The following is a 26341-nucleotide window of genomic DNA, read 5'->3' on the forward strand; positions in this document are numbered from 1 at the left end:
TAACTTAAAAAGGCAGATTTACTGCAATGATTTATTTCATTTTAAAAAAAGGGCTATCCAATCAAAGAGCGGGGCATTTATTTTTAGTTGATAATACCTGCAGTCCCAACCCTTGTTTTTTCAAATACAATGCTACAGTTTGTAAAGTGCTATTAGTATTAGTGATGTTGAAGTGGAGAATCAAAACAGCCAATCTGTATGTTAAATCTGCAATAATAATACACAAAAGCCATGAATATCTTGTAAATTATATCCTTATAAACGTTGAGTTCTGATGTCATCAGTTATAAACGGTGAGTTCTGATGTCATTTCTGTCACATGACTCACCGAAATTTGTGTATTATAATAAATAAAGTACCCCCAGTTGCAAAATATGAGGATATTAGAAGTTACCTTGGAGTTCCATGACCTGTATAAAAACACTCGGCCTTCGGCCTCGTGTTTTTATATGGTCATGAAACTCCTCGGTAACTTATAATATCCTTATATTTTACAAAAGGGGGTACTTTATTCACTATATAAAGTACAAGACTTTTATCATTGGATGGGACACTTCTTTATGTATTTCATTTTGTTGCAGATGGAATGCAGCATTAACAACGCTGAACAGAAAGATCTGACTTCAGTCATTAAGGATCTTCTTCCATTTTTCCGGTGCCAGATGCGAATATTAGTTGATAAAAGATGTCCCCTAAAGCGCAGGAAGAACTAAGAGTGCAGCGGAGGGAAATACGAGCACTGTGAATCAGTTACTTGAAAGTTGACTTGCCTTCTCATATTTGTTATTATGTAAGGTGTAAAAAAAAAAAACACCATTTGACTTTGTTTATTGCACATCCTTGAAGGTATTGTTCTGCTACCTCAGTCTAAGCAGATATTCTTAAATACAATAATGCCTCTTATTTATAGGACTGTAATCACCGTTTTGCTTTTTTCAGTAATTTATTTAACCCCTGTAACTTATATAAGTTTTACATTATTTATGTAACTTAAAACTGGTAAAAAGTCTATAGTGTATGTATTCCAAACAAAGAAAATAAATGTTGCTGTTTTGGAATCATTTACCAAGCAGATCTGTTCAGTGTTGGACTGGGGTGGCTGGGGCCCAGCAGGTAACCTTATGTCAAGGGCCCGCACCCTCTCCCCCACACCCATACCGGATGATTGGGAAAGTATGATTTTCGGAATGAATGGGCAATAATGTGGGCAACAAATCTAATTAAATCAAATGAAAAAATAATGAAATCAAATGTTAGTAGTCACTGTAGAAATGGATAAGTAATTAACCCCAGAAATGCCAATAATCACCATAGAAACTAGATAATCAGCAATAATGCCAGACATACCAGAAATCACTGCAAATGATACACAGTAGTCAGTAATACTGTAGGTAGCAAATGGCACCGCAAGTGTATATTATACACGGTTAGAAAGGCTAAATAGTTACACCCAAGCACAAGCAATTTTCCAGCATTTCTTTCTATTTTTAGATATTGTTCTAACTTTTCCTATTCTTCAATACCCATTTTATGTCTCATTATCCCCTTTTTCTTCAGAATGCAGCTCCTGCCTGAATCTTTTGGCAAAGCTTTCCATTTTTTTGTTGCCCTGGCCTCTTCACATACTGTATGTTCTTAAAGTGGAATGTAAATAAATGACTGCAAAAGTCCTAACATTGCCCCTGGTAACGCAAATCCACCATAGGCAGCAACAATAAGATCTACCCACAGCCCCAAACATCAGCAGGCAAGAGCGCACATTTCTAGCAGTACGGTAGTGATGTGCGGGTCGGGCTTTCCCAACATGTCAATTACGGTTTCTAATGCTAACAGACTGCTGAAGCTCAATTATGGAAGCCCCCTCAGAGAGGAACATGGGTGATGGGTAATATATATGCATCTGTAAATACTTTTATGGCAAAATTATAGATGTATACAAAGACAATATTATGATACCTATAAAAAGACGTTTCATTTCTCGTGTCAGTATCTCTTTAAACCCAGGGGCTCACAGACAACCATCCAGATGTCTCTTCCTTCAACTACCCATACTGGGGGGGTAGCAGGTGATCCCCACTGAAAACATTATAGGAAGACTTACCACCTACAGACACATAAGTATAAAATTGCAGTCAGAGTATGCAGTTTCTGAAGATTTTGATCTTTAAACCTGTATTTTCTGTATACCCCCCCCCCCCAGAAAGCAGGATGGCACAGTAGAAATCCTATGTATAAAGACCCCTAGAACTCATAGTGGAATGGCAACTTAATTTATAAATCCCCCAGAATTCATATCATAATGGCTGCTTGCATAATAACAACTTAATTTATAAATACCCCCAGAATTATTTGCAGAATGGTACAATAGCAATACCATGTATAAACACCCCCAGAATAAATATACATTAAATTGCCTCTGTGCCATTATGCTAAATACCCCCAGAATGCATAGAGTTAACACTGAACACTGTAACTGGCAGGCAGTACTAGTAATAAAAGCTGCGCACCACCAGTAGTCCCCATGCTTTGATAGTGGGGGGGGGGGTGAGTGAGGAGGAATCTGAAGAGCAGCTACTCCTGGCAGAACAAACTTTTCAGCATGTCCTCACCAACAAAGCGGGAAAATCATTCTGTAACCCAATAGCTGCAGCTCTTTACATAAGTGATTGCAACTGATCTGATTGCCCAGGGCTTTATTGCAGCACAAAAGGTTTGCACATGTCCGGGGTTTAGTTGGCTGCCTCCTGAAACGTACAATTAACGGCAGGCACAGACAGTGAGTGCAGCCAATAGTAAGTGATAGCCCCGCACGTCCTCACATGACAACAGTGCCCCCAGCACACGGCAGCGGCAGCCTCCAACCAGTACTGGCAGGCACTATGGGCAGAAGTGAAGCAGCTAGTGATGGACACTATCTGCTACCGACGGCGGACGCAAGCAGCGGGAGTCAGTGGGCCCACTGCCAATCACCAGTGTGATTCTGATTTTAGTGACTCTGCCTGCATATGTGTTCTGTTTTAACACCAGTCGCACCGCACGATACATAATAAATTATTTTATTACGCTGTCACTTGTCGCATTAAGTAAAGGGCCAAGGCTAGGGGCCCATCAAGGCTGGGGGACACCAGGTTTTTTCCCGGGACCCCGGCAGGCCAGTCCTACCCTGTCTCTGTGTCCAATGGCATCAATAGAAAGCTAAAGTATAGCATGTGGGTGTGGGGTATTTAATATTGCTTATATAGCTCATTTGTTCCACTCTAGATTATGGTGTGAATTTATGGCAAGCATGGGGATATATTTAAACCTTTTGGAGTTGGAATTCTTCAGCACAGGGGTTTGTTGTGATTTAGCAGTGCAAGTTTCTAAAAAGGGACCCATTATGCTATAACAGTGCAGGTCTCTAGAAAGACAAATAGACTAGTTACCAACTTGGACCACAGATTTTAAAATAATTCCACAGTGTTTTCAACATGGATCAATGAATAGGGCTTGTGCTGAGCATACTTTTTTGCCTATCCTTTTAATCATGAAATATCTTTGGTTTATTTCTGGCACTAAACAAGAATATAACGGCAGTTTCACTTTAGCACATCCCATAGAGTCTATTTCTAGTTATTTTCTTTCTCTCTCTAATAATAAAGCAATAGATTTTAATTGATGGTAACTCGACTGCATGACTCCATATTGGTGGCAATACAATCCTATTGGGCTTATTATACATTATAAATGCAAGGGGGTTACTTTCCTAGATTTTAATGATTTGGTGGGGGAGTATTTTGTCTCAATGCAATTGTCCTGTGCAATTTGACACAGGCCACAAAATTGCCTTTGGGTTAGAATGGTAATATCAAAACCTAAGCAATCGGCACCATCCCCCCCCCCCCAATGTTTTAACTTTTGCTCTCCTGTAAGGGTTTGTATTTGATTAAACACTCATGATCTGGCCAAATCAAAACCTTGAATGTAGAGCCAGAATACAGACTAATCTTGTATTTGGTCATTGCCTATACATTTCAATCAAAGGGGAACTCCAACATAACTTGAGCTTTTTGAAAAGTAAACATAATTTAAAGCAACTTTGCAATATACATCATTTAAAAAAACATATGCAGACTTTTCATGATTTTTAATGGTTTCTGACAGTTCCCTAAGCCTAGCCCCCTGGTCTCCTTCTGATCTGTCTGACTACTTTGCTGAGCTGGCTGACAACTGTTACTTTGTATCAACAGCCAGCTGTCCTCAGCCTGCATCCTCCAAACCCCACAATTCCCTGCACACGTGATTTCAATAAGAAAAGGAACATCACAGTGCAATCAGAGCCAGATTTACATAGTGTGCACCCCTAGGCCCACTGCTGTTTGTCGCCCCTGTCCCCTCCCCTTTATTTGTGCAAATCTGGAGCAACGGGGATTTAAAAAGTGAGTTTATCTCCAGCGCATCCCCAGTGTTTTTGAACCAATGTGGGTGTGGTTGGGCAGCATGCTGCCCCCCTAAAATCCTGCCGCCCTAGGCCCGGGCCTAGGTGGCCTTTCCACAAATCTGTAATCTGTTGAGAAGTTGTTACAATTTGTAACATCAGTGTTTAGTCCCTCCTTCCCTGCCAGGATTTCAAATGATGCAGAAAGAGAACTGTTAACCAGCTGGAATGCAGCATAGAAAATGGCATTATTCACACTATTTGAAGAAACAGGTAACTGTGATGGATATATTAGGGGTTTCTGTGTCATGTGGGCCTCTATCAAATTTTGGTTCGGAAGCTGGAGTTCCCCTTTAAGTTATTGTCTTCTCTGAGGAGACATGTCAGAATAATTTGTGCATTTTTTGTAATGGACTAATAGTAAGTACCACAAAACCTAATTACTGTATTATTTTGTGTTTAAATGCAAGAAACAGCTTTGACTTAACATACTTCTGTTAGTAGCTGACATACTTTGAAGGAACACAATGACAAGGAATCTTCTTCAAAATATACACTAAGAAGCCTCACAGTTTAAAAAGATATTTTATTAAAAAAAATTGTTATAAAAGTAGAGATGAAATAGTTGCCGCTTATATAATTTGTCTGGCAGTTAATGGTACTAGAATAGGAGATATTGCAAGTGTTTTCATATGTCTTGCTCAGCTTCTTATGCTTGATCATCGAAGACAAAATATACTCATAATTTTACGTATTTTGTCTTTCTTACAAGTACATATCTCTTATGTTCTCAGCCATTATTTCTTTATCTCTACCACTTGCTCCTTTTTCACTTTGTTCTTTTTTTCTCTTCCATTTCAATTTCCAGATTCTCCACTTTCTCATTTTAGTCTCCTTTTTGTCAGAAGCATTTTCTTCTAAGATGTTTGATTCCAGTTTTTCTCCTTCTTTTCCTCTCAGAAACCTCTTTGTCATCCATTTCAATTTCCCAATCTTCCACTTTCTCTTTTTTGTCTCTTTTTTGTCAGAAGCATTTTCTTCTAAGATGTTTGATTCCAGTTTTTCTTCTTCTTTCCTCTCAGAGACCTCTTTGTCACTATCCATTTTGACTTCAGGATTATTCTCAGAGACCTCTTTCTCAGCTTCTGTTTTGTCTTCTTTCGTCTCAGTGACCTCTTTGCCAGTTTCATTCTCATACTTCACTTCTGCTTTAATAGGTGTTTTGCTTCCTAAAACAAACCATTGCAACTGCTTAGTGAACTCTATGTTAAAACGACCATATCCCATAATGCAACATATTGTCATATGCACCCATTTCATCAAATTATCACATAAACTTGCACTGTGCACTTCTTTCGAGAGGGGGTTATGGTGTTTTTTCTCTACAGTGTCTGTTGGTTGGGCTATATTGCAGACATTACAGAGAGATATGCCTACAGGCCCGGATTTGCAGGAAGGCCGCATAGGCCCGGGCCTAGATCGGCAAAAAATAGGGACGGCATGCCGCCCAGCCGCATCATGGGGTCATGTACGTCCCCATTCAATAACACCAGCTGCACTGGCGTTTTCGCGCCGGCACGCTGGGAAGGGGTAGTGTAGGCGGGCGCTAGGACCGTGTGGCCGCCTGGTCGGACCGCGCGGCCTAGGGACGGCCAGCAAAGAAATCTGGTGCTGTATGACTAAATGGTACTTTTAAAAATACAAACTTGAGCCTCACCTCTATACACAACTACCTCTCTCATAAGAAGTACAGTGCAAGTCAACCAGAGCTACTGAACTCTAGAATAAAGACTCAATATCTGCTCATGCATGATAATATTTATACTTACCTCCTTTTTGTGTTCCATGAAGTGCAGTATTATCTGAAATTTCAGGAGCCTCAATATCCTTTTTACACTCCTTATATTTTTTGCTAAGATAAAAAGATATTAAGATGTATTAAAAAAAATGTTTTTTATAAACTGACTCTGGGACACAGTGATATTAAATTGTTGGGATCTAGTAACTATTTCACTGTGTGGAATTATATCTGGTAGGGATACACCAAATTCACTATTTAGGATTCAGTCGAATCCCTTTTGAAAGATTCATCCGAATACTAAACCGAATCCTAATTTGCATATACACATTAAGGCAAATTAGGGGCGGGAAAGGAAAATGTGGAAAAACTATTTTTACTTCCTTGTTTTGTAACAAAAAGTCACACGGTTTCATATTGCGATTGCATATGCAAATAAGGATTCGGTTCGGCAAAAGGATTTGCCTGATTCCTGCTGAAAAAGGCGGAATCCTGCCCATGATATGAGCACACATCTAAATAAATGAATCATGCACTTTGCCTTATTTAAGACTTGATAAGGCCTCTAAAGCTTTTACTCTGCATAAGGCATTAGCTCTAGGGCACTCATACACCTTTAATCAATTCACTATTCCTCTCTCAGTATCTGTTTCTCCTCATTCTGTCTTCATTCAGCAGTTGGGTGTCAGACGAATGATCCACTATATCTTATAGGGGGGCTCCCTTTCCTAGCAGATGTATTAGAGCTCTCTCAAATAATTGATTCCAGTACAAACAAAATAACTGCCTTTTGCACAAATGCTTAAATTGCACGTAGAAAGACAGGATTTCTGGTGATTTTAATAGAGTGAGCTCTAATACATCTTCTAGGCAAAACATTCAAAAACCACAAATAATAAAAAATGAAAACCAATTGCAAACTGTCTCAGAATATCCCTCTTTACATCATACTATTAAAAGGTGATCAATATATATATATATAAAAATATACACCATGGATTATGTGGCTGCACTGAAGAAAGATGCATTTGCTATATATATATATATATATATATATATATATATATATATATATATATATATATATAGATAGATAGATAGATAGATAGATAGATAGATAGATATAGATAGATAGATATACTTTCACTTCTTGATTATATATATATATTTGTCACCCTGACAAAGGTCAGGTTGAAACAATTGTGTTTTAGGTGTTCATTTTGAAATTACTTGCTTCAATTACGTGATATATATAGTGAATAAAGTACCCCCTCTTGTAAAATGTAAGGATATTTTAAGTTACCGAGGCGTTCTATGACCATATAAAAGCACAAGCATTAAGGCAGAGTTTTGCTTAAGTTCAAGGAATGCCTGGGTGACTCCTCCTCATATTTCACAACAGGGGGTACTTTATATAATACATATATAGATTTATATAAACTTTAACAAACAAGGAAAAGTTGGAATCTTTTTTAAAATATACACTAAGAAGCCTCACAGTTTGAAAAGCTATTTTATTAAAAAAAATTGTTATAAAAGTAGAGATGAATAAATTTGATTCACAGATTGGATCTAGAAATAGTTGCCGCTTATATAATTTGTCTGGCAGTTAATGGTACCAGAATAGGAGATATTGCACGTGTTTTCATATGTCTTGCTCAGCTTCTTATGCTTGATCATCGAAGATAAAATATACTCATAATCAGGCCCCGGACTGGCAATCTGTGGGTTCTGGCAAATGCCAGAAGGGCTGCTATAAGGTACCATAGAAAATCACTATTTAGTGGGCTGGTGGGGGCTGATTGGGCCTCTGTGAGGGCTGATTGGGCCTCTGTGTACCTGAAATGACAGGGCCTATTTTAATTCTCAGTCCGGACCTGCTCAAAATTCTACGTAGTTTGTCTTTCTTGCAAGTACATATCTCTTATGTTCTCAGCCATTATTTCTTTATCTCTGCCACTTGCTCCTTTTTCACTTTGTTCTTTTTTTCTCTTCCATTTCAATTTCCAGATTCTCCACTTTCTCATTTTAGTCTCCTTTTTGGCAGAAGCATTTTCTTTTAAGATGTTTGATTCCAGTTTTTCTCCTTCTTTTCCTCTCAGAAACCTCTTTGTCATCCATTTCAATTTCCCAATCTTCCACTTTCTCTTTTTTGTCTCTTTTTTGTCAGAAGCATTTTCTTCTAAGATGTTTGATTCCAGTTTTTCTCCTTCTTTTCCTCTCAGAAACCTCTTTGTCATCCATTTCAATTTACGAATCTTCCACTTTCTCTTTTTTGTCTCTTTTTTGTCAGAAGCATTTTCTTCTAAGATGTTTGATTCCAGTTTTTCTTCTTCTTTCCTCTCAGAGACCTCTTTGTCACTATCCATTTTGACTTCAGGATTATTCTCAGAGACCTCTTTCTCAGCTTCTGTTTTGTCTTCTTTCGTCTCAGTGACCTCTTTGCCAGTTTCATTCTCATACTTCACTTCTGCTTTAATAGGTGTTTTGCTTCCTAAAACAAACCATTGCAACTGCTTAGTGAACTCTATGGTAAAACGACCATATCCCATAATGCAACATATTGTCATATGCGCCCATTTCATCAAATTATCACATAAACTTGCACTGTGCACTTCTTTTGAGAGGGGTTATGCTGTTTTTTCCCTCTACGGTGTCTGTTGTTTGGGCTATATTGCAGACATTACAGAGAGATAAGCCTAAATGGTTCTTTTAAAAATACAAACTTGAGCCTCACCTCTATACACAACTACCTCTCTCATAAGAAGTACAGTGCAAGTCAACCAGAGCTACTGAACTCTAGAATAAAGACTCAATATCTGTTCATACATGATAATATTTATACTTACCTCCTTTTTGTGTTCCATGAAGTGCAGTATTATCTGAAATTTCAGGAGCCTCAATATCCTTTTTACACTCCTTATATTTTTTGCTAAGATAAAAAGATATTAAAAAAGATATTAAAAAAATGTTTTTTATAAACTGACTCTGGGACACAGTGATATTAAATTGTTAGGATCTATTAACTATTCCACTGTGTGGAATTATATCTGGTAGGGATACACCAAATTCATTATGTAGGATTCAGCCAAATCCTTTTTGAAAGTTTCGTCCGAATACTGAACCGAATCCTAATTTGCATATAAACATTAAGGCAAATTCGGGGCGGAAAAGGAAAATGTGGAAAAACTATTTTTACTTCCTTGTTTTGTAACAAAAAGTCACACGATTTCAGATTGCATATGCAAATTACGATTTGGTTCGGCCAGGCAAAAGGATTTGCCCGATTCCTGCTGAAAAAGGCGGAATCCTGCGCGAATCCCAAACTGAATCCTGGATTCGATGCATCCCTAACATCTGGCCATGATATGAGCACACATCTGAATAAATGAATCATGCACTTTGCCTTATTTAAGACTTGATAAGGCCTCTAAAGCTTCTACTCTGCATAAGGCATTAGCTCTTGGGCACTCAAACACCTTTAATCAATTCATCTACATACATCCCTCCCTTCCCCTTCATCTCCAATAATTAAATTTAGTATAAAATTCCCCCTTTTTATTTTAAATTAATACAATCATATAAACATTTTCTTTACAAAATATTTAATTTACATGTATAGTATTGCAAAAGAAAAGCAAGGGATTATGATGTCTGGACATAACTGGGTTCAGAAGAACTTACCGAAGAAAATAATATAGCAATAAAAGAAGTTCCAGGACTAATATGGCAGCGCATAGCAGAGATTTCACGCAATAAACTTGGCACTTGTTCTGTTCAGTGTCTGTACCAAAGAGAAATACAATTATTGGGTGCACATTAACCTAATTATTTAAATAATTATCCATTAACAATGATAAAAAACAAACAAACAAAAGAAAATTAAAGCTAGTATAAAAACATGCCATTATATATAATACCTATAGATATGACTAATATATATCACTAATAATAATATATAACAATAGGTGACCTAGCAAACCATTAATTGTTTATAAATGCCATAAATGTAAGATTATTTTGGTACCTGTAGTTTTAGAATAAGTAGATGCAAATAAGATGAAGATCAATAAAATAGTTTAAAAATATACTACAGTTAGGTGAGTGTTTACAACTCTTTAAATAATAACAACTACAACAATAATATATATATATATATATATATATATATATATATATATATTAAATATAGTTAAGATATGTATGACAAATATATATGACTGATAATAATATAAACTAGGTGACCTACCACAACATTAATTTTAATATTTTATATATAGATATATATAAGCAAATTTTCATACCTGTAGTTTTAGAATAAGACATTTCAAATAAGATGAAAAATAAGAAAATAAATAAGAAAAGATGTGTCTGCATTGTAGCTGTTAGCTCAGTGACACTAAGGAATGATGTCCCTTTTCAACTGACTAACAGACTGTTCATTATGATGTAATCTCATGGCTTCATTATGATGTAATCTTATGGCTTCATTATGATGTAATCTTATGGCTTCATTATGATGTTACAATGAGACCACACATCCACTAAGGCTTGTTTACAGTTACTATGGTTACTAACAGTTACCTTTCTCAAACACACACACTTGTAATTCACTGGTTGGTTATAAAAACTAGTTTTGTTTGCAACTCTGTTACATAATACTTTATCTTAAAGGCGATCTATCGCGAAAATGTAATATAAGCTTCATCATACTGAAAAAAGAAACTTTGAATATACAATCAATTGAATATTCTGCATCGTTTCTGAAATAATCAAGTTTATATTCACTATTCCTATCTCAGTAACTGTTTCTCCTCATTCTGTCTTCATGCAGCAATTGGGTGTCAGGCGAATGATCCACTACATCTTATAGGGGGCTCCCTTTTCTTTTCTTTTTTTAACTTTCTCTTTATTGATTTTTCACATTATCATTCACAATAAAGCTTTGGAGTTTTCAGATTTTCTTTTACATAGAGCATTGGTTTTCTACATTGCCATTTTACCATGTAATCAACACTATACATCCAATAAACCTGTGTTACTTCACATAATTGGTACAATCTTGAGGCATATATCTTTACCAGGAAAAAAACATACTCATGCAATTAACCGAAAGCTATGGGTAAATCATCCATACTCCAGAATTGGTAACAACCTCAGGTTGTAAGTAAGGATAATGTAAACCAACAAATGATAAAACAAATAAAAAATAAAGAAAAAACTCCTCCTTGGGCAAGTCCTTAGTAAAGGTATGACTGTGGTATTTGTACTGAAATGTTGGTGACTATAGTTAGGGCTGTGGCTCCCCCCTTTATTGACCCTTTCCATCCAAGATCCTGTTCCATTTGGGCAGGGGAGTTGCAATGAATAGAAAAAACGACCAAGTGATTGGACCTGGCTAAATCAGTTCCGGTAGGCCCCTATATAATCTGAGTAGAGTCCCAAGCATACCAAATCCTGTCGAAACTGTCCCCTCTATTGTTACGAAGTGCCGTTAGGTATTCCATCCGCCTAATGAAGCGGACTCTTTCCAAAAAATCTGTTTCAGATAGGGGATGGGTACATTTCCATTTCCCCACAATTGCACATCTCTGCCCCAGTAAGCAAAGCATTCACCAATTTCTGCATGGGATTTCTGAGACTAGGGACTCTCTTCCCTAGTATAAGAACCAAAGGATCAGGTTGTATGTCAAGAAGCAGCACTCTTTGCAGCCAAAGTCTCACCATTGTCCAATATGTTTGAATGCCTGGGCAGGACCAGAACACATGCATTAACGTCCCCTCCATGTTACAGCCCCTCCAGCAATTGGGGGAGGTTGTCAGTGGGAACATCTTATATAGCAGGGAGGGAGTATGGTACCAGCCCAAAAATTGAAAAACCACAAATAATAAAAAATGAAAACAAATTGCAAATTGTCTCAGAATATCCCTCTTTACATCATACTATTAAAAGGTGATCAATATATATATATATATATATATATATATATATATATATATATATATATATACATATATATATATACACCATGGATTATGTGGCTGCACTGAAGAAAGATGCATTTGCTATATATATAAATATATATATATACTTTCACTTCTTGATTATATATATATATATATATATATATATATATATATATATATATATATATATATATATATATTTGTCACCCTGACAAAGGTCAGGTTGAAACAATTGTGTTTTAGGTGTTCATTTTGAAATTACTTGCTTCAATTACGTGATATATATAGTGAATAAAGTACCCCCTCTTGTAAAATGTAAGGATATTTTAAGTTACCGAGGCGTTCTATGACCATATAAAAGCACAAGCATTAAGGCAGAGTTTTGCTTAAGTTCAAGGAATGCCTGGGTGACTCCTCCTCATATTTCACAACAGGGGGTACTTTATATAATACATATATAGATTTATATAAACTTTAACAAACAAGGAAAAGTTGGAATCTTTTTTAAAATATACACTAAGAAGCCTCACAGTTTGAAAAGCTATTTTATTAAAAAAATTGTTATAAAAGTAGAGATGAATAAATGTGATTCACAGATTGGATCTAGAAATAGTTGCCGCTTATATAATTTGTCTGGCAGTTAATGGTACCAGAATATGAGATATTGCACGTGTTTTCATATGTCTTGCTCAGCTTCTCATGCTTGATCATCGAAGACAAAATATACTCATAATCAGGCCCCGGACTGGCAATCTGTGGGTTCTGGCAAATGCAAGAAGGGCTGCTATAAGGTACCATAGAAAATCACTATTTAGTGGGCTGGTGGGGGCTGATTGGGCCTCTGTGAGGGCTGATTGGGCCTCTGTGTACCTGAAATGGCAGGGCCTATTTTAGTTCTCAGTCCGGACCTGCATCATAATTCTAAGTATTTTGTCTTTCTTGCAAGTACATATCTCTTATGTTCTCAGCCATTATTTCTTTATCTCTGCCACTTGCTCCTTTTTCACTTTGTTCTTTTTTTCTCTTCCATTTCAATTTCCAGATTCTCCACTTTCTCATTTTAGTCTCCTTTTTGTCAGAAGCATTTTCTTTTAAGATGTTTGATTCCAGTTTTTCTCCTTCTTTTTCTCTCAGAAACCTCTTTTTCATCCATTTCAATTTCCCAATCTTCCACTTTCTCTTTTTTGTCTCTTTTTTGGCAGAAGCATTTTCTTTTAAGATGTTTGATTCCAGTTTTTCTCCTTCTTTTTCTCTCAGAAACCTCTTTGTCATCCATTTCAATTTCCCAATCTTCCACTTTCTCTTTTTTGTCTCTTTTTTGTCAGAAGCATTTTCTTCTAAGATGTTTGATTCCAGTTTTTCTTCTTCTTTCCTCTCAGAGACCTCTTTGTCACTATCCATTTTGACTTCAGGATTATTCTCAGAGACCTCTTTCTCAGCTTCTGTTTTGTCTTCTTTCGTCTCAGTGACCTCTTTGCCAGTTTCATTCTCATACTTCACTTCTGCTTTAATAGGTGTTTTGCTTCCTAAAACAAACCATTGCAACTGCTTAGTGAACTCTATGTTAAAACGACCATATCCCATAATGCAACCTATTGTCATATGCGCCCATTTCATCAAATTATCACATAAACTTGCACTGTGCACTTCTTTTGAGAGGGGTTATGCTGTTTTTTCCCTCTACGGTGTCTGTTGTTTGGGCTATATTGCGGACATTATAGAGAGATAAGCCTAAATGGTTCTTTTAAAAATACAAACTTAAGCCTCACCTCTATACACAACTACCTCTCTCATAAGAAGTACAGTGCAAGTCAACCAGAGCTACTGAACTCTAGAGTAAAGACTCAATATCTGTTCATGCGTGATAATATTTATACTTACCTCCTTTTTGTGTTCCATGAAGTGCAGTATTATCTGAAATTTCAGGAGCCTCAATATCCTTTTTACACTCCTTATATTTTTTGCTAAGATAAAAAGATATTAAAAAAGATATTAAAAAAAATGTTTTTTATAAACTGACTCTGGGACACAGTGATATTAAATTGTTAGGATCTATTAACTATTCCACTGTGTGGAATTATATCTGGTAGGGATACACCAAATTCATTATTTAGGATTCAGCCAAATCCTTTTTGAAAGATTCGTCCGAATACTGAACCGAATCCTAATTTGCATATAAACATTAAGGCAAATTAGGGGCGGGAAAGGAAAATGTGGAAAAACTATTTTTACTTCCTTGTTTTGTAACAAAAAGTCACACGATTTCAGATTGCATATGCACATTACAATTTGGTTTGGCCAGGCAAAAGTATTTGCCCGATTCCTGCTGAAAAAGGCGGAATCCTGCCCGAATCCCAAACTGAATCCTGGATTCGATGCATCCCTAACATCTGGCCATGATATGAGCACACATCTGAATAAATGAATCATGCACTTTGCCTTATTTAAGACTTGATAAGGCCTCTAAAGCTTTTACTCCGCATAAGGCATTAGCTCTTGGGCACTCAAACACCTTTAATCAATTCATCTACATACATCCCTCCCTTCCCCTTCATCTCCAATAATTAAATTTAGTATAAAATTCCCCCTTTTTATTTTAAATTAATACAATCATATAAACATTTTCTTTACAAAATATTTAATTTACATGTATAGTATTGCAAAAGAAAAGCAAGGGATTATGATGTCTGGACATAACTGGGTTCAGAAGAACTTACCGAAGAAAATAATATAGCAATAAAAGAAGTTCCAGGACTAATATGGCAGCGCATAGCAGAGATTTCACGCAATAAACTTGGCACTTGTTCTGTTCAGTGTCTGTACCAAAGAGAAATACAATTATTGGGTGCACATTATACTAATTATTTAAATAATTATTCCTTAACAATAATAAAAAACAAACAAAAGCAAATTAAAGCTAGTATAAAAACAAGCCATTATATATAATACATATAGATATGATTAATATATATCACTAATAATAATAATATTATATAACAATAGGCGACCTAGCACACCATTCATTGTTTATATAAATGCCATAAATGTAAGATTATTTTGGTACCTGTAGTTTTAGAATAAGTAGATGCAAATAAGATGAAGATCAATAAACCAGTTTAAAAATTTATTACAGTTAGGTGAGTGTTTACAACTCTTTAAATAATAACAACAATAATAAATATGTATATATCTATATATAGTTAAGATATGTATGACTAATATATATGACTGATAATAATATATACTAGGTGACCTACCACAACATTAATTTTAATATTTTATATATACATATATATATATATATATACATATATATATATATATATATATATATATATATACACATATATATATACATATACTGTATATATGTAAGCAAATTTTCATACCTGTAGTTTTAGAATATGTCATTTCAAATAAGATGAAAAATAAGAAAATAAATAAGAAAAGATGTGTCTGCATTGTAGCTGTTAGCTCAGTGACACTAAGGAATGATGTCCCTTTTCAACTGACTAACAGACTGTTCATTATGATGTAATCTCATGGTTTCATTATGATGTAATCTCATGGCTTCATTATGATGTAATCTTATGGCTTCATTATGATGTTACAATGGACCACACATCCACTAAGGCTTGTTTACAGTTACTATGGTTACTAACAGTTACCTTTCTCAAACACACACACTTGTAATTCAAAAACTAGTTTTGTTTGCAACTCTGTTACATAATACTTTATCTTAAAGGCGATCTATCGCGAAAATGTAATATAAGCTTCATCATACTGAAAAGAGAAACTTTGTAAATACAATCAATTGAATATTCTGCATCATTTCTGAAATAATCAACTTTATATTCACTATTCCTATCTCAGTAACTGTTTCTCCTCATTCTGTTTTCATGCAGCAGTTGGGTGTCAGGCGAATGATCCACTATATCTTATAGGGGGCTCCCTTTTCTTTTTTTTTTTAACTTTCTCTTTATTGATTTTTCACATTATCATTTACAATAAAGCTTTGGAGTTTTCAGATTTTCTTTTACATAGAGCATTGGTTTTCTACATTGCCATTTTACCATGTAATCAACATTATACAGCCAATAAACCTGTGTTATTTCACATAATTGGTACAATCTTGAGGCATATATCTTTGCCAGGAAAAAACATACTCATGCAATTAACCCAAAGCTATGGGTAAATCATCCGTACTCCAGAATTGGTAACAACCTCAGGGTGTAAGTAAGGAAAATGTAAACCAACAAATGATAAAACAAAAAAAAAAATAAAGAAAAAACTCCTCCTTGGGCAAGTCCTTAGTAAAGGTATGACTGTGGTATTTGTACTGAAATATTGGTGACTATAGTTAGGGCTGTGGCTCCCCCCTTTATTGACCCTTTCCATCCAAGATCTTGTTCCATTTGGGCAGGGGAGTTGCAATGAATAGAAAAAACGACCAAGTGATTGGACCTGGCTAAATCAGTTCCGGTAGGCTCCTATATAATCTGAGTAGAGTCCCAAGTAGACCAAATCCTGTCGAAACTGTCCACTCTATTGTTACGAAGTGCCGTTAGGTATTCCATCCGCCTAATGAAGCGGACTCTTTCCAAAAAAATCTGTTTCAGATAGGGGATGGGTACATTTCCATTTCCCCGCAATTGCACATCTCTGCCCCAGTAAGCAAAGCATTCACCAATTTCTGCATGGGATTTGTGAGACTAGGGACTCTCTTCCCTAGTATAAGAACCAAAGGATCAGGTTGTATGTCAAGAAGCAGCACTCTTTGCAGCCAAAGTCTCACCATTGTCCAATATGTTTGAATGCCTGGGCAGGACCAGAACACATGCATTAACGTCCCCTCCATGTTACAGCCCCTCCAGCAATTGGGGGAGGTTGTCAGTGGGAACATCTTATATAGCAGGGAGGGAGTATGATACCAGCCCATCATGATCTTATATATGTTCTCTTTCAAAGTAATACAAAGTGGAGTTTTAGTCGCATTGTCCCAGATATTATGCCAAGTTTTTAACTCCACAGGGTGGGGGGGCTCCCTTTTCTAGCAGATGTATTAGAGCTCTCTCAAATAATTGATTCCAGTACAAACAAAATAACTGCCTTTTGCACAAATGCTTAAATTGCATGTAGAAAGACAGGATTTCTGGTGATTTTAATAGAGTGAGCTCTAATACATCTTCTAGGCTAAAAATTGAAAAACCACAAATAATAAAAAATGAAAACCAATTGCAAATTGTCTCAGACTATCCCTCTTTACATCATACTATTAAAAGGTGATCAATATATATATATATATATATATATATATATATATATATATATATATATATATATATATATATATAAATATACACCATGGATTATGTGGCTGCACTGAAGAAAGATGCATTTGCTATATATATAAATATATATATACTTTCACTTCTTGATTATATATATATATTTGTCACCCTGACAAAGGTCAGGTTGAAACAATTGTGTTTTAGGTGTTCATTTTGAAATTACTTGCTTCAATTACGTGATATATATAGTGAATAAAGTACCCCCTCTTGTAAAATGTAAGGATATTTTAAGTTACCGAGGCGTTCTATGACCATATAAAAGCACAAGCATTAAGGCAGAGTTTTGCTAAAGTTCAAGGAATGCCTGGGTGACTCCTCATATTTCACAACAGGGGGTACTTTATATAATACATATATAGATTTATATAAATTTTAACAAACAAGGAAAAGCTGGAATATTTTTTAAAATATACACTAAGAAGTCTCACAGTTTGAAAAGCTATTTTATTAAAAAAAATTGTTATAAAAGTATAGATGAATAAATTTGATTCACAGATTGGATCTAGAAATAGTTGCCGCTTATAAAATTTGTCTGGCAGTTAATGGTACCAGAGTAGGAGATATTGCACGTGGTTTCATATGTCTTGCTCAGCTTCTTATGCTTGATCATCGAAGATAAAATATACTCATAATCAGGCCCAGACTGGCAATCTGTGGGTTCTGGCAAATGCCAGAAGGGCTGCTATAAGGTACCATAGAAAATCACTATTTAGTGGGCTGGTGGGGGCTGATTGGGCCTCTGTGAGGGCTGATTGGGCCTCTGTGTACCTGAAATGCCAGGGCCTATTTTAATTCTCAGTCCGGACCTGCTCAAAATTCTACGTAGTTTGTCTTTCTTGCAAGTACATATCTCTTTTATGTTCTCAGCCATTATTTCTTTATCTCTGCCACTTGCTCCTTTTTCACTTTGCTCCTTTTTCACTTTGTTCTTTTTTTCTCTTCCATTTCAATTTCCAGATTCTCCACTTTCTCATTTTAGTCTCCTTTTTGGCAGAAGCATTTTCTTTTAAGATGTTTGATTCCAGTTTTTCTCCTTCTTTTCTTCTCAGAAACCTCTTTGTCATCCATTTCAATTTCCCAATCTTCCACTTTCTCTTTTTTGTCTCTTTTTTGTCAGAAGCATTTTCTTCTAAGATGTTTGATTCCAGTTTTTCTCCTTCTTTTCCTCTCAGAAACCTCTTTGTCATCCATTTCAATTTACGAATCTTCCACTTTCTCTTTTTTGTCTCTTTTTTGTCAGAAGCATTTTCTTCTAAGATGTTTGATTCCAGTTTTTCTTCTTCTTTCCTCTCAGAGACCTCTTTGTCACTATCCATTTTGACTTCAGGATTATTCTCAGAGACCTCTTTCTCAGCTTCTGTTTTGTCTTCTTTCGTCTCAGTGACCTCTTTGCCAGTTTCATTCTCATACTTCACTTCTGCTTTAATAGGTGTTTTGCTTCCTAAAACAAACCATTGCAACTGCTTAGTGAACTCTATGTTAAAACGACCATATCCCATAATGCAACCTATTGTCATATGCGCCCATTTCATCAAATTATCACATAAACTTGCACTGTGCACTTCTTTTGAGAGGGGTTATGGTGTTTTTTCCCTCTACGGTGTCTGTTGTTTGGGCTATATTGCGGACATTATAGAGAGATAAGCCTAATTGGTTCTTTTAAAAATACAAACTTGAGCCTCACCTCTATACACAACTACCTCTCTCATAAGAAGTACAGTGCAAGTCAACCAGAGCTACTGAACTCTAGAATAAAGACTCAATATCTGTTCATGCATGATAATATTTATACTTACCTCCTTTTTGTGTTCCATGGAGTACAGTATTATCTGAAATTTCAGGAGCCTCAATATCCTTTTTACACTCCTTATATTTTTTGCTAAGATAAAAAGATATTAAAAAAGATATTAAAAAAATGTTTTTTATAAACTGACTCTGGGACACAGTGATATTAAATTGTTAGGATCTATTAACTATTCCACTGTGTGGAATTATATCTGGTAGGGATACACCAAACTCATTATTTAGGATTCAGCCAAATCCTTTTTGAAAGATTCGTCCGAATACTGAACCGAATCCTAAATTGCGTATAAACATTGAGGCAAATTAGGGGCGGGAAAGGAAAATGTGGAAAAACTATTTTTACTTCCTTGTTTTGTAACAAAAAGTCACACGATTTCAGATTGCATATGCACATTACAATTTGGTTTGGCCAGGCAAAAGTATTTGCCCGATTCCTGCTGAAAAAGGCGGAATCCTGCCCGAATCCCAAACTGAATCCTGGATTCGATGCATCCCTAACATCTGGCCATGATATGAGCACACATCTGAATAAATGAATCATGCACATTGCCTTATTTAAGACTTGATAAGGCCTCTAAAGCTTTTACTCTGCATAAGGCATTAGCTCTTGGGCACTCAAACACCTTTAATCAATTCATCTACATACATCCCTCCCTTCCCCTTCATCTCCAATAATTAAATTTAGTATAAAATTCCCCCTTTTTATTTTAAATTAATACAATCATATAAACATTTTCTTTACAAAATATTTAATTTACATGTATAGTATTGCAAAAGAAAAGCAAGGGATAATGATGTCTGGACATAACTGGGTTCAGAAGAACTTACCGAAGAAAATAATATAGCAATAAAAGAAGTTCCAGGACTAATATGGCAGCGCATAGCAGAGATTTCACGCAATAAACTTGGCACTTGTTCTGTTCAGTGTCTGTACCAAAGAGAAATACAATTATTGGGTGCACATTATACTAATTATTTAAATAATTATTCCTTAACAATAATAAAAAACAAACAAAAGCAAATTAAAGCTAGTATAAAAACAAGCCATTATATATAATACCTATAGATATGACTAATATATATCACTAATAATAATATATAACAATAGGTGACCTAGCACACCATTCATTGTTTATATAAATGCCATAAATGTAAGATTATTTTGGTACCTGTAGTTTTAGAATAAGTAGATGCAAATAAGATGAAGATCAATAAACCAGTTTAAAAATTTATTACAGTTAGGTGAGTGTTTACAACTCTTTAAATAATAACTACAACAATAATAAATATGTATATATCTATATATAGTTAAGATATGTATGACTAATATATATGACTGATAATAATATATACTAGTTGACCTACCACAACATTAATTTTAATATTTTATATATAGATATATACACATATATATATACATATACTGTATATATGTAAGCAAATTTTCATACCTGTAGTTTTAGAATATGTCATTTCAAATAAGATGAAAAATAAGAAAATAAATAAGAAAAGATGTGTCTGCATTGTAGCTGTTAGCTCAGTGACACTAAGGAATGATGTCCCTTTTCAACTGACTAACAGACTGTTCATTATGATGTAATCTCATGGTTTCATTATGATGTAATCTCATGGCTTCATTATGATGTAATCTTATGGCTTCATTATGATGTTACAATGAGACCACACATCCACTAAGGCTTGTTTACAGTTACTATGGTTACTAACAGTTACCTTTCTCAAACACACACACTTGTAATTCAAAAACTAGTTTTGTTTGCAACTCTGTTACATAATACTTTATCTTAAAGGCGATCTATCGCGAAAATGTAATATAAGCTTCATCATACTGAAAAGAGAAACTTTGTAAATACAATCAATTGAATATTCTGCATCATTTCTGAAATAATCAACTTTATATTCACTATTCCTATCTCAGTAACTGTTTCTCCTCATTCTGTCTTCATGCAGCAGTTGGGTGTCAGGCGAATGATCCACTATATCTTATAGGGGGCTCTCTTTTCTTTTTTTTTTTTAACTTTCTCTTTATTGATTTTTCACATTATCATTTACAATAAAGCTTTGGAGTTTTCAGATTTTCTTTTACATAGAGCATTGGTTTTCTACATTGCCATTTTACCATGTAATCAACATTATACATCCAATAAACCTGTGTTATTTCACATAATTGGTACAATCTTGAGGCATATATCTTTACCAGGAAAAAACATACTCATGCAATTAACCCAAAGCTATGGGTAAATCATCCATACTCCAGAATTGGTAACAACCTCAGGGTGTAAGTAAGGAAAATGTAAACCAACAAATGATAAAACAAAAAAAAAAATAAAGAAAAAACTCCTCCTTGGGCAAGTCCTTAGTAAAGGTATGACTGTGGTATTTGTACTGAAATGTTGGTGACTATAGTTAGGGCTGTGACTATCCTGTCGAAACTGTCCACTCTATTGTTACGAAGTGCCGTTAGGTATTCCATCCGCCTAATGAAGCGGACTCTTTCCAAAAAAATCTGTTTCAGATAGGGGATGGGTACATTTCCATTTCCCCGCAATTGCACATCTCTGCCCCAGTAAGCAAAGCATTCACCAATTTCTGCATGGGATTTTTGAGACTAGGGACTCTCTTCCCTAGTATAAGAACCAAAGGATCAGGTTGTATGTCAAGAAGCAGCACTCTTTGCAGCAAAAGTCTCACCATTGTCCAATATGTTTGAATGCCTGGGCAGGACCAGAACACATGCATTAACGTCCCCTCCATGTTACAGCCCCTCCAGCAATTGGGGGAGGTTGTCAGTGGGAACATCTTATATAGCAGGGAGGGAGTATGATACCAGCCCATCATGATCTTATATATGTTCTCTTTCAAAGTAATACAAAGTGGAGTTTTAGTCGCATTGTCCCAGATATTATGCCAAGTTTTTAACTCCACAGGGTGGGGGGGCTCCCTTTTCTAGCAGATGTATTAGAGCTCTCTCAAATAATTGATTCCAGTACAAACAAAATAACTGCCTTTTGCACAAATGCTTAAATTGCATGTAGAATGACAGGATTTCTGGTGATTTTAATAGAGTGAGCTCTAATACATCTTCTAGGCTAAAAAATGAAAAACCACAAATAATAAAAAATGAAAACCAATTGCAAATTGTCTCAGACTATCCCTCTTTACATCATACTATTAAAAGGTGATCAATATATATATATATAAAAATATAAATATACACCATGGATTATGTGGCTGCACTAAAGAAAGATGCATTTGCTATATATATAAATATATATATATATATATATATACTTTCACTTCTTGATTATATATATATATTTGTCACCCTGACAAAGGTCAGGTTGAAACAATTGTGTTTTAGGTGTTCATTTGGAAATTACTTGCTTCAATTACATGATATATATAGTGAATAAGGTACCCCCTCTTGTAAAATGTAAGGACATTTTAAGTTACCGAGGCGTTCTATGACCATATAAAAGCACAAGCATTAAGGCAGAGTTTTGCTAAAGTTCAAGGAATGCCTGGGTGACTCCTCATATTTCACAACAGGGGGTACTTTATATAATACATATATAGATTTATATAAACTTTAACAAACAAGGAAAAGTTGGAATCTTTTTTAAAATATACACTAAGAAGCCTCACAGTTTGAAAAGCTATTTTATTAAAAAAAAATTGTTATAAAAGTAGAGATGAATAAATTTGATTCACAGATTGGATCTAGAAATAGTTGCCGCTTATATAATTTGTCTGGCAGATAATGGTACCAGAATAGGAGATATTGCACGTGTTTTCATATGTCTTGCTCAGCTTCTTATGCTTGATCATCGAAGACAAAATATACTCATAATCAGGCCCCGGACTGGCAATCTGTGGGTTCTGGCAAATGCCAGAAGGGCTGCTATAAGGTACCATAGAAAATCACTATTTAGTGGGCTGGTGGGGGCTGATTGGGCCTCTGTGAGGGCTGATTGGGCCTCTGTGTACCTGAAATGACAGGGCCTATTTTAATTCTCAGTCCGGACCTGCTCAAAATTCTACGTAGTTTGTCTTTCTTGCAAGTACATATCTCTTTTATGTTCTCAGCCATTATTTCTTTATCTCTGCCACTTGCTCCTTTTTCACTTTGTTCTTTTTTTCTCTTCCATTTCAGTTTCCAGATTCTCCACTTTCTCATTTTAGTCTCCTTTTTGGCAGAAGCATTTTCTTTTAAGATGTTTGATTCCAGTTTTTCTCCTTCTTTTTCTCTCAGAAACCTCTTTGTCATCCATTTCAATTTCCCAATCTTCCACTTTCTCTTTTTTGTCTCTTTTTTGTCAGAAGCATTTTCTTCTAAGATGTTTGATTCCAGTTTTTCTTCTTCTTTCCTCTCAGAGACCTCTTTGTCACTATCCATTTTGACTTCAGGATTATTCTCAGAGACCTCTTTCTCAGCTTCTGTTTTGTCTTCTTTCGTCTCAGTGACCTCTTTGCCAGTTTCATTCTCATACTTCACTTCTGCTTTAATAGGTGTTTTGCTTCCTAAAACAAACCATTGCAACTGCTTAGTGAACTCTATGGTAAAACGACCATATCCCATAATGCAACCTATTGTCATATGCGCCCATTTCATCAAATTATCACATAAACTTGCACTGTGCACTTCTTTTGAGAGGGGTTATGGTGTTTTTTCCCTCTACGGTGTCTGTTGTTTGGGCTATATTGCAGACATTACAGAGAGATAAGCCTAATTGGTTCTTTTAAAAATACAAACTTGAGCCTCACCTCTATACACAACTACCTCTCTCATAAGAAGTACAGTGCAAGTCAACCAGAGCTACTGAACTCTAGAATAAAGACTCAATATCTGTTCATGCATGATAATATTTATACTTACCTCCTTTTTGTGTTCCATGAAGTGCAGTATTATCTGAAATTTCAGGAGCCTCAATATCCTTTTTACACTCCTTATATTTTTTGCTAAGATAAAAAGATATTAAAAAAGATATTAAAAAAATGTTTTTTATAAACTGACTCTGGGACACAGTGATATTAAATTGTTAGGATCTATTAACTATTGAACTGTGTGGAATTATATCTGGTAGGGATACACCAAATTCATTATGTAGGATTCAGCCAAATCCTTTTTGAAAGATTCGTCCGAATACTGAATCGAATCCTAATTTGCATATAAACATTAAGGCAAATTAGGGGCGGGAAAGGAAAATGTGGAAAAACTATTTTTACTTCCTTGTTTTGTAACAAAAAGTCACACGATTTCAGATTGCATATGCAAATTACGATTTGGTTCGGCCAGGCAAAAGGATTTGCCCGATTCCTGCTGAAAAAGGCGGAATCCTGCCCGAATCCCAAACTGAATCCTGGATTCGATGCATCCCTAACATCTGGCCATGATATGAGCACACATCTGAATAAATGAATCATGCACTTTGCCTTATTTAAGACTTGATAAGGCCTCTAAAGCTTCTACTCTGCATAAGGCATTAGCTCTTGGGCACTCAAACACCTTTAATCAATTCATCTACATACATCCCTCCCTTCCCCTTCATCTCCAATAATTTAATTTAGTATAAAATTCCCCCTTTTATTTTAAATTAATACAATCATATAAACATTTTCTATACAAAATATTTAATTTACATGTATATTATTGCAAAAGAAAAGCAAGGGATTATGATGTCTGGACATAACTGGGTTCAGAAGAACTTACCGAAGAAAATAATATAGCAATAAAAGAAGTTCCAGGACTAATATGGCAGCGCATAGCAGAGATTTCACGCAATAAACTTGGCACTTGTTCTGTTCAGTGTCTGTACCAAAGAGAAATACAATTATTGGGTGCACATTAACCGAATTATTTAAATAATTATCCATTAACAATGATAAAAAACAAACAAACAAAAGAAAATTAAAGCTAGTATAAAAACATGCCATTATATATAATACATATAGATATGACTAATATATATCACTAATAATAATATATAACAATAGGTGACCTAGCAAACCATTAATTGTTTATAAATGCCATAAATGTAAGATTATTTTGGTACCTGTAGTTTTAGAATAAGTAGATGCAAATAAGATGAAGATCAATAAAACAGTTTAAAAATATACTACAGTTAGGTGAGTGTTTACAACTCTTTAAATAATAACAACTACAACAATAATATATATATATATATATTAAATATAGTTAAGATATGTATGACTAATATATATGACTGATAATAATATAAACTAGGTGACCTACCACAACATTAATTTTAATATTTTATATATAGATATATATAAGCAAATTTTCATACCTGTAGTTTTAGAATAAGACATTTCAAATAAGATGAAAAATAAGAAAATAAATAAGAAAAGATGTGTCTGCATTGTAGCTGTTAGCTCAGTGACACTAAGGAATGATGTCCCTTTTCAACTGACTAACAGACTCTTCATTATGATGTAATCTCATGGCTTCATTATGATGTAATCTCATGGCTTCATTATGATGTAATTTTATGGCTTCATTATGATGTTACAATGAGACCACACATCCACTAAGGCTTGTTTACAGTTACTATGGTTACTAACAGTTACCTTTCTCAAACACACATACTTGTAATTCACTGGTTGGTTATAAAAACTAGTTTTGTTTGCAACTCTGTTACATAATACTTTATCTTAAAGGCGATCTATCGCGAAAATGTAATATAAGCTTCGTCATACTGAAAAAAGAAACTTTGTATATACAATCAATTGAATATTCTGCATCGTTTCTGAAATAATCAAGTTTATATTCACTATTCCTATCTCAGTAACTGTTTCTCCTCATTCTGTCTTCATGCAGCAGTTGGGTGTCAGGCGAATGATCCACTACATCTTATAGGGGGCTCCCTTTCCTTGCAGATGTATTAGAGCTCTCTCATATAATTGAATCCAGTACAAACAAAATAACTGCCTTTTTCTCAAATGCTTAAATTGCACGTAGAAAGACAG

General features: G+C 35.1%; 4 protein-coding genes across 4 annotated transcripts; all 4 read right to left on the minus strand.

The window, feature by feature from the left end:
- Positions 1-7727: 7727 nt before the first annotated feature.
- On the minus strand, positions 7728-10598 carry LOC121401165 (histone-lysine N-methyltransferase, H3 lysine-79 specific-like). Its single transcript, XM_041585502.1, has 4 exons — positions 10520-10598; positions 9900-9999; positions 9065-9147; positions 7728-8709 (listed from the first exon to the last, which is right to left on the minus strand). The coding sequence occupies exons 1-4, from the start codon at positions 10590-10592 to the stop codon at positions 8105-8107; spliced, it is 861 nt and encodes a 286-aa protein (XP_041441436.1). The 5' UTR covers positions 10593-10598; the 3' UTR covers positions 7728-8104.
- Positions 10599-13027: 2429 nt separating this feature from the next.
- Positions 13028-16980, minus strand: LOC121401231 (histone-lysine N-methyltransferase, H3 lysine-79 specific-like). The gene is made up of 4 exons (XM_041585563.1): positions 16870-16980; positions 14900-15039; positions 14064-14146; positions 13028-13708 (listed from the first exon to the last, which is right to left on the minus strand). Exons 1-4 carry the CDS (start codon positions 16978-16980, stop codon positions 13104-13106), a joined length of 939 nt encoding a protein of 312 aa, XP_041441497.1. The 3' UTR covers positions 13028-13103.
- Positions 16981-17889: 909 nt separating this feature from the next.
- Positions 17890-22048, minus strand: LOC121401232 (histone-lysine N-methyltransferase, H3 lysine-79 specific-like). The gene is made up of 4 exons (XM_041585564.1): positions 21938-22048; positions 20165-20304; positions 19330-19412; positions 17890-18974 (listed from the first exon to the last, which is right to left on the minus strand). Exons 1-4 carry the CDS (start codon positions 22046-22048, stop codon positions 18436-18438), a joined length of 873 nt encoding a protein of 290 aa, XP_041441498.1. The 3' UTR covers positions 17890-18435.
- Positions 22049-23258: 1210 nt separating this feature from the next.
- Positions 23259-25741, minus strand: LOC121401166. Its single transcript, XM_041585503.1, has 4 exons — positions 25663-25741; positions 25065-25164; positions 24231-24313; positions 23259-23875 (listed from the first exon to the last, which is right to left on the minus strand). Exons 1-4 carry the CDS (start codon positions 25733-25735, stop codon positions 23283-23285), a joined length of 849 nt encoding a protein of 282 aa, XP_041441437.1. The 5' UTR covers positions 25736-25741; the 3' UTR covers positions 23259-23282.
- Between the last annotated feature and the right edge of the window lie 600 nt (positions 25742-26341).

The sequence above is a fragment of the Xenopus laevis genome, chromosome 3L (assembly GCF_017654675.1).
Source record: "Xenopus laevis strain J_2021 chromosome 3L, Xenopus_laevis_v10.1, whole genome shotgun sequence".
Taxonomy (NCBI): Eukaryota; Metazoa; Chordata; class Amphibia; order Anura; family Pipidae; genus Xenopus; species Xenopus laevis.